Raw genomic sequence first — 9866 nt, forward strand, 5'->3', positions numbered from 1 at the left:
CTGAACTATCCAACGTATGACAAAGAGCTCTATGCGCTTGTGAGGGCTTTGCAAACATGGCAACACTATCTCTGGCCTAAGGAGTTCGTCATCCACACTGATCATGAGTCTCTAAAGCATCTCAAGGGACAACAGAAACTGAACAAGAGACATGCTAGATGGATTGAATTCATTGAAACCTTTCCCTATGTGATCAAATACAAGAAAGGTAAGGAAAACATAGTTGCTGATGCACTATCTCGAAGGTATGTCTCTTGAACACTCTTGAAACGAAATTACTTGGATTTGAGCACATCATCAAAACTTTATATGCCACTGATTCTGATTTTAAAGATATATATGCTTCTTGTGAGAAGTTTGGTCGTGGTAAATACTTCAAGAATGATGGTTTTCTCTTCTTTGAAAATAGACTATGTGTGCCTAACTCTTCTTTGAGAGATTTGTTTGTCAAGGAAGCTCACGCAGGTGGACTTGGAGGACATTTTGGCGTGGCTAAGACACTGAACGTAATGCAGGATCACTTCTATTGGCCACACATGAGGAGAGATGTAGAAAAAGCTTGTGAAAGGTGTGTCCCTTGCAAACAGGCTAAGTCCAAAGTCCAAAACCACGGTCTGTATACTCCTTTACCCATTCCTTTGCATCCATGGCATGACATTTCAATGGATTTTGTTGTTGGATTACCTAGGACTAAGACTGGAAAGGATTCTGTGTTTGTAGTCGTTGATAGGTTTTCTAAAATGGCTCATTTTATTCCATGTCATAAAACTGATGATGCTGTGAATGTTGCTAATATGTTCTTTAAAGAAATTGTTAGACTTCATGGAATGCCTAGGACAATTGTTTCTGACAGAGACACCAAGTTTCTTAGCTTCTTTTGGAAAACCTTGTGGTCTAAGTTAGGAACTAAGCTGTGTTTCTCTAATATTGTCATCCACAGTCTGATGGACAAACTGAAGTTGTCAATAGAACTTTGTCTACCTTGTTGCGTGCATTGATTAAAAAAAACCTTAGGACTTGGGAAGAATGTTTGCCTCATGTAGAATTTGCTTATAATCATGCTAGGCATTCTGCATCTAAGTTCTCTCCATTTGAAATTGTCTATTGTTTCAATCCTTTATCACCTTTGGATCTAATGCCTTTACCTTTGAGTGAAAGAGTTAGTTTGGATGGACAAAAGAAAGCTGAACTTGTTAAGTAGATACATGAGAAGGCCCGGATCAATATAGAAAACAAGACCAAGCTGTACGCTAAGCAAGCTAACAAAGGAAGAAAAGAGATGATCTTTGAAGAAGGAGACTTAGTTTGGATACATCTGAGGAAGGACAGATTTCCTAACGAAAGAAAATCCAAACTCATGCCTAGATTAGATGGTCCTTTCAAAGTCATCAGGAAGATCAACAACAATGCCTATCAACTCGATCTCCAAGGTAAGTATAACGTGAGCTCAAGCTTCAATGTTACTGACCTAGTTCCTTATCATGCAGATGAAACGGATTTGAGGTCAAATCCTTCTCAAGTGGGAGAGGATGATGTGATCTTGACAAGCAATGGAACTAAAGATATGGAACAGCTTGAACCAGAGCTTAAGGAAGTTGAAGAAAGAACCATGGAGCAGCTTGAACCTGAGGAAACAAATGGCAAGGACTTAGAAGTACCAGTTGGTCCAATGACTAGATCCAAGCAAGCCAGATTCAATCAAGCTTTCCATAAACTCTTATACACTATCCAGGGCAGTCTAGAGTGTGCTTATCCAACTACTCTGGTTGTGATTCAAGCCATCTAAGACATTCATCAAGAGAGGTGTTGTGACTTGCACTCTTTTCCTTGGTTTGGTTTTGTCCCATTGGGTTTTCCAAACAAGGTTTTTAATGAGGCTTGGACACAACACTTATACGATAGCCTCTTGATGAAACCATGCCATTTATCTTATTTTCTAGTCTATTTTCGGATTTAAAACTTGATCTTTATTTATGTTTTCAAGGGAGCCTTTGTTTTAAGTACTTTGTATGTTTCCAAGAAGCTGTGCATGTACAGACTTCTTGCCTATATATTATGGACGAAAATCATGAATAAAATCATCAAACACTTTCTATTAAAAATTCTCTCTGAATCTTGTTTGATCAAAGCTTGTCTAAGTGCTACTCGGATCCTTGATCCTTACCTTGCAAGCAAACCTTTGATAGTCCAAGAGTCATTCCGCAACTCTTTGAAGTATCACTCAATCCACATCTTGTTTCATCATCACAATCCGTTGGAGAGTAGTCAGGGACGTGATCCTCACACCTAGGATCTTATCAATAACCAGGAAGTTGAATAAATCTCATAAGTGTTGTGAGCAACAAGATATCCCACCTTCTATCCAGATGATTACAGATTAGCATGTTCGGACATATGCCATTATCTTCATGATTCTTATCAAACCAGGATGAGCCACGATCTAAGAAGCTTTATTTGGAACCACTAATCAGTGGATAATAACCAGGAAGTTGAATAAATCTCATAGGAGTTGTGAGTAAGAAGATATCCCACTTTCTATCCAGATGATTCCAGATTAGCCTGTTCGGACATATGGCAATATCTTCATGATTCTTATCAAACCAGGATGAACCAATATATAAAAGCTTGATTGGGAACCACTAATCAAAAGTTACACACCATAAGAGTTGTGCTCTCACTTGCTGTGAATTTGGAGTGGGATCTTTGGCAAATGGATGTCAAGAATGCATTCTTACAAGGAGAGCTAGAAGATGAAGTATACATGCGCCCACCACCTGGAATGGAAAGCATGGTCAAGCCTGGAAATGTCTTGAGATTGAGGAAAGCAATATATGGGCTAAAGCAATCTCCAAGAGCCTGGTATCACAAGCTGAGTTCAACACTGAATGGAAGGGGTTTTAGGAAATCTGAAGCCGACCACACCTTGTTCACTCTGACCAGCAAGCAAGGGATCATTGTTATACTCATCTATGTGGATGATATAATCATCACAGGCAGTGACAAAGAAGGGATCGACTCAACCAAGGTGTTTCTCAAAGCAACATTTGACATCAAGGACTTGGGAGAGCTCAAGTATTTCCTTGGGATTGAGATATGCAGATCAAAGGAAGGGTTGTTCCTGTCACAAAGGAAATACACTCTGGATTTGTTAAAAGAAGTTGGTGATCTTGGCGGAAGAGCTGCTAAAACACCACTAGAAGATGGATACAAAGTGATGCGTGAGGGGGAGATTGAAGACAAGGCTTATGGAGATGTGAAGCACTATAGAAGAATGGTAGGGAAGCTGATATATCTCACTATCACAAGACCTGATGTGTGCTTTGCAGTCAACCAGGTGAGCCAGCATATGCAAGCTCCCAAGATGCATCATTGGAACATGGTGGAGAGGATACTAAGGTATCTAAGAGAGGCGCCAGGACAAGGAATATGGATGGGGTGCAACAAGAGCACTGAGATAGTTGGGTATTGTGATGCTGATTGGGCTGGAGACAGAATTGATAGGAGATCAACTACTGGTTATTGCACATTTATTGGAGGCAACTTGGTGACTTGGAAGAGCAAGAAGCAAAAGGTGGTTTCATGTTCAAGTGCTGAGGCAGAGTATAGAGCCATGAGAAAGCTCACAAGTGAGCTGATTTGGATCAAGGGACTGCTTAAGGACTTGGGAGTAGAGACTACCTCACCAATCACTATGCATTGTGATAACCAGGCGGCTATACACATTGCCAGCAACTCAGTCTTCCATGAAAGAACCAAACACATTGAAGTAGACTGCCACAAGGTTAGACAAGCAGTGGAGCAGAAGGTGATATTGCCATGCTACACACGAAGTGAGGAGCAGCTTGCTGACATCTTCACAAAGGCAGCAAGCACTAAAGTCTGTGAGTTCATCCATCCACGGTTAGGACTCATAGACCTCTCATGTCACTGATCTCTCCTCCATGAAGTGATCTACTCTTTTCCCTTGGCTTGGTTTTTGTCCCATTGGGTTTTGCCAAGCTAAGGTTTTAATGAGGGATTGCTTCATGGCTTCCAAGCTTGACTTGTTCCATATGGTCAAGCTTGAGGGGGAGTGTTGACATGAAGACATAAGGAGATAAACAAGATCAGATATATCAAAGATGAGCTTGGATGGCGATGCCTTGTTCTACAAGTATGTGCATTGCCTCTCTCTGATTCAAATAATCCTAACCGCCACAAGGAAGCAAAGAGTGACTTGCCAAGGAAGGTTTAGGAGAAGAAGAATACCGTTGGAAGGTCAAGACAAAGGAGGGATGTCGGCAAGGAGTTGTTTAATATAAAGATCACATGTTCACTTTGCCTCATAGCCGTTCCTGAGCTGTCACTATCCAAGCTCAGTCTGCGCAGTCTGAGCTCCTTTGTTTATTAATTCTTCTTGTATGTCGATTTAGCTATTTATGTATGTGTGTGATGAACTAAATCAATCAAGAAACAAGAGTTTCCTCTTTCTTTACTTCTCTCTCGCGAACTCCTCTCTCTCTTTCTCTTGAATTCTCACAATGGTTATCATAATCTCCTCTTAATCTCTCCTTAATCTTTACATTCTCTCACTCTTTTACTGGTTTTGTGCTTTAAAATTCAACAGGAACCATGGGAGACGAGGACACTAGGAATAATGGAATGAATCCACTGTTACTTGATGCTTTGACTGCACGCATGACTACTTTGATGGATCAGAGACTAGAGCACTTCAGGGCTGAGGTTGTGCACTCAGATCGTGAGAGACCTAGAAGGACTTCAGATCGATCTGCTACAGAAAATTACTATAGCCATTCAAACCGATCCATTGGTACCAGAAGAAGGAGGCGTGACCAGGAAGAAAGGCCAAAAACCAGCGATCCTCTTGGTGGTTTGAAACTGAAAATTCCCGAGTTTAAAGGCACTGCTGATCCAGAAGAATACTTAGAGTGGGAAAAGAAGATTGAACTCGTGTTCAATTGCAGGGACTACACTGCAGAGTATAAAATGAAACTTGCCCCTACTGAGTTCAAGGAGTATGCTTTAAGTTGGTGGGATAACTTGGTTACAGCAAGAAGAAGAGCTGGAGATTTTCCTGTTGAAACCTGGAACCAGATGAAGGTAATCATGAGGAAGAGATTTGTACCGAGCCACTACCACAGAGAGTTGCACTTCAAGCTCCGAACACTGTCTCAAGGAAGTAGATCAGTTGAGGAATATTATAAGGAAATGGAAACCCTTATGCTGAGAGCTGATATACAAGAAGACAGAGAAGCAACAATTGCCAGATTCATGGGTGGTCTAAACAGAGACATCATGGACAGACTTGAAGTTCATCACTACATCGAGATGGAAGAGCTTCTGCACAAGGCGATTATGTTTGAACAGCAGTTGAAAAGAAGAAGTTACATGTCTAGCTATGGAGCCAGCAAACCACACTACCAGAAGGACGAAAAGACCAGAGAATCCAGACCATTCTCCAAGCCTAAAGTGGAGGAACAAAGTGTTAAAGGAAAGGAAGTAGCCACTGCATCCAAATCCAGAGACATACAGTGCTACAAGTGTAAAGGATATGGACACTATGCCAGTAGCTGCTCCAACAAAAGGGTAATAATCATCAGAGAAAATGGTGACATTGAATCCGAGGAAGAGGTATCTGAGTCTGAAGAAGAAAGGGTGGAAATGCCAACTCGTGGAGAGTTACTTGTTACTAGAAGAACACTGAATCTTCAAGCCAAGACCGATGGAGATGAGCAGAGAGAGAATCTGTTTCACACTCGCTGTATGGTTCACGGAAAGGTTTGCAGCTTGGTTATAGATGGAGGAAGTTGTACCAATGTTGCAAGTGAAACCATGGTGGAGAAACTTGGTCTGAAAGTCATAAAAAGACCAACAACTTACAAGTTACAATGGCTTAATGACGAAGGAGAGCTAGAGGTAAAGCATCAAGTTAAGGTACCATTGTCTATTGGGAAGTATGAGGAAGAGATATTGTGTGATGTCTTACCAATGGATGCTGGACACATATTGCTTGGTAGACCTTGGCAATCCGACAGAAGAACACTTCATGATGGGTTCACAAACAGATACTCGTTTGAGTACAAAGGAAAGAAGACTGTTTTGGTTCCTTTGACACCGCAAGAAGTTCATCTAGATCAGATAGCCTTGAAGAAGAACAAAGCGACCTCAGAATCTAAGAAAAAGCAGCAGGCTAATATATTGCTTCAACCAAAGGGAAGTTCTTTACCTCACTTGCTGATTGTTTTTAAAGAATGTTTAAACATAACAAAGCCAGTGCAGGATCTTCCTAGCAAGATACAATTTCTTTTGCAGGAATTCAAAGATGTTTTTCCAGAAGAAGCTCCACAAGGACTGCCACCTATCAGAGGAATAGAGCATCAAATCGATTTTATTCCAGGGGCTTCTCTACCGAACAAGCCAGCCTATAGAACCAATCCTCTGGAGACCAAAGAGCTACAGCAACAAGTCACTGAGCTTATGGAGAAAGGTCATATTCGTGAGAGCATGAGCCCATGTGCAGTTCCAGTCTTACTTGTACCAAAGAAAGATGGTAGCTGGAGAATGTGTGTCGATTGCAGAGCCATCAACAATATCACTGTAAAGTATCGATATCCCATTCCTAGATTAGATGATATGCTTGATGAGTTGCATGGTTCTAGCATCTTTTCTAAGGTTGATTTGAAAAGTGGGTATCACCAAATTAGAATGAAAGAGGGTGATGAGTGGAAAACTGCTTTTAAAACGAAGCAGGGGCTATATGAATGGTTAGTGATGCCATTTGGGCTGACTAATGCGCCTAGTACTTTCATGAGATTAATGAACCATGTTCTTAGATCATTTATAGGTCATTTTGTTGTGGTTTACTTTGATGACATTTTGATCTACAGCAAGAACTTGGATGAGCATGTTGAGCATCTTAGAAAGGTTCTAGAAGTACTTAGGAAGGAATCCTTGTTTGCTAATTTAAAGAAATGTACTTTTGGAGCAGATAACCTTGTCTTTTTAGGTTTTGTTGTGAGTGCAGATGGAATCAAGGTTGATGAAGAAAAGATCAAAGCTATCAAGGAATGGCCAAGCCCAAAGACAGTTGGTGAAGTGAGAAGCTTCCATGGTCTAGCCGGATTCTACAGAAAATTTGTCAAGGATTTTAGTACTGTGGCTGCACCACTGACTGAAGTAATCAAGAAAAACGTTGGGTTCAAGTGGGAACAATTCCAAGAAGAAGCATTCCAAGCCTTGAAAGAGAAACTCACCAATTCACCAGTTCTTTCTCTCCCTGACTTTTCTAAAACATTTGAAATAGAATGTGATGCTTCTGGTATTGGTGTAGGTGCTGTGCTTGTGCAGGAAAAGAAACCTATAGCTTTCTTTAGTGAAAAGCTTGGAGGGGCTACTCTGAACTATCCAACGTATCACAAAGAGCTCTATGCGCTTGTGAGGGCTTTGCAAACATGGCAACACTATCTCTGGCCTAAGGAGTTCGTCATCCACACTGATCATGAGTCTCTAAAGCATCTCAAGGGACAACAGAAACTGAACAAGAGACATGCTAGATGGATTGAATTCATTGAAACCTTTCCCTATGTGATCAAATACAAGAAAGGTAAGGAAAACATAGTTGCTGATGCACTATCTCGAAGGTATGTCCTCTTGAACACTCTTGAAACGAAATTACTTGGATTTGAGCACATCAAAACTTTATATGCCACTGATTCTGATTTTAAAGATATATATGCTTCTTGTGAGAAGTTTGGTCGTGGTAAATACTTCAAGAATGATGGTTTTCTCTTCTTTGAAAATAGACTATGTGTGCCTAACTCTTCTTTGAGAGATTTGTTTGTCAAGGAAGCTCACGCAGGTGGACTTGGAGGACATTTTGGCGTGGCTAAGACACTGAACGTAATGCAGGATCACTTCTATTGGCCACACATGAGGAGAGATGTAGAAAAAGCTTGTGAAAGGTGTGTCCCTTGCAAACAGGCTAAGTCCAAAGTCCAAAACCACGGTCTGTATACTCCTTTACCCATTCCTTTGCATCCATGGCATGACATTTCAATGGATTTTGTTGTTGGATTACCTAGGACTAAGACTGGAAAGGATTCTGTGTTTGTAGTCGTTGATAGGTTTTCTAAAATGGCTCATTTTATTCCATGTCATAAAACTGATGATGCTGTGAATGTTGCTAATATGTTCTTTAAAGAAATTGTTAGACTTCATGGAATGCCTAGGACAATTGTTTCTGACAGAGACACCAAGTTTCTTAGCTTCTTTTGGAAAACCTTGTGGTCTAAGTTAGGAACTAAGCTGTGTTTCTCTATTACTTGTCATCCACAGTCTGATGGACAAACTGAAGTTGTCAACAGAACTTTGTCTACCTTGTTGCGTGCATTGATTAAAAAAAACCTTAGGACTTGGGAAGAATGTTTGCCTCATGTAGAATTTGCTTATAATCATGCTAGGCATTCTGCATCTAAGTTCTCTCCATTTGAAATTGTCTATGGTTTCAATCCTTTATCACCTTTGGATCTAATGCCTTTACCTTTGAGTGAAAGAGTTAGTTTGGATGGACAAAAGAAAGCTGAACTTGTTAAGCAGATACATGAGAAGGCCCGGATCAATATAGAAAACAAGACCAAGCTGTACGCTAAGCAAGCTAACAAAGGAAGAAAAGAGATGATCTTTGAAGAAGGAGACTTAGTTTGGATACATCTGAGGAAGGACAGATTTCCTAACGAAAGAAAATCCAAACTCATGCCTAGATTAGATGGTCCTTTCAAAGTCATCAGGAAGATCAACAACAATGCCTATCAACTCGATCTCCAAGGTAAGTATAACGTGAGCTCAAGCTTCAATGTTACTGACCTAGTTCCTTATCATGCAGATGAAACGGATTTGAGGTCAAATCCTTCTCAAGTGGGAGAGGATGATGTGATCTTGACAAGCAATGGAACTAAAGATATGGAACAGCTTGAACCAGAGCTTAAGGAAGTTGAAGAAAGAACCATGGAGCAGCTTGAACCTGAGGAAACAAATGGCAAGGACTTAGAAGTACCAGTTGGTCCAATGACTAGATCCAAGCAAGCCAGATTCAATCAAGCTTTCCATAAACTCTTATACACTATCCAGGGCAGTCTAGAGTGTGCTTATCCAACTACTCTGGTTGTGATTCAAGCCATCTAAGACATTCATCAAGAGAGGTGTTGTGACTTGCACTCTTTTCCTTGGTTTGGTTTTGTCCCATTGGGTTTTCCAAACAAGGTTTTTAATGAGGCTTGGACACAACACTTATACGATAGCCTCTTGATGAAACCATGCCATTTATCTTATTTTCTAGTCTATTTTCGGATTTAAAACTTGGTCTTTATTTATGTTTTCAAGGGAGCCTTTGTTTTAAGTACTTTGTATGTTTCCAAGAAGCTGTGCATGAACAGACTTCTTGCCTATATATTATGGACGAAAATCATGAATAAAATCATCAAACACTTTCTATTAAAAATTCTCTCTGAATCTTGTTTGATCAAAGCTTGTCTAAGTGCTACTCGGATCCTTGATCCTTACCTTGCAAGCAAACCTTTGATAGTCCAAGAGTCATTCCGCAACTCTTTGAAGTATCACTCAATCCACATCTTGTTTCATCATCACAATCCGCTGGAGAGTAGTCAGGGATGTGATCCTCACACCTAGGATCTTATCACAAGCAGATCATTCTCTCTTCACTCTCACCAGCAAGGAAGGTATCATAGTCATACTGGTGTATGTTGATGACATAATCATCACTGGTAGCAACAAGGAAGGTATCATCTCAACTAAATCTTTTCTCAAATCTACTTTTGATATTAAGGATTTGGGAGAGTTAAAGTACTTCC

At 40.4% G+C, this 9866-nt stretch overlaps 1 protein-coding gene across 1 annotated transcript; it reads left to right on the forward strand.

Annotated features, from left to right (window-relative positions):
• Positions 1-229: 229 nt before the first annotated feature.
• LOC130503496 (uncharacterized) lies at positions 230-9108 on the forward strand (the record flags this gene model as incomplete). Its single annotated transcript, XM_056998116.1, is given in 12 exon segments — positions 230-245; positions 334-506; positions 588-862; positions 1066-1159; positions 1202-1430; positions 4607-5747; positions 5826-6189; positions 6504-6551; positions 6553-7095; positions 7186-7603; positions 8438-8824; positions 8882-9108. Coding segments are annotated over 12 exon segments (3915 nt in total), but the record flags the coding sequence as incomplete, so codon positions are not given.
• Positions 9109-9866: the final 758 nt, after the last annotated feature.

Source organism: Raphanus sativus, unplaced genomic scaffold (assembly GCF_000801105.2).
Source record: "Raphanus sativus cultivar WK10039 unplaced genomic scaffold, ASM80110v3 Scaffold0982, whole genome shotgun sequence".
Classification (NCBI taxonomy): Eukaryota; Viridiplantae; Streptophyta; class Magnoliopsida; order Brassicales; family Brassicaceae; genus Raphanus; species Raphanus sativus.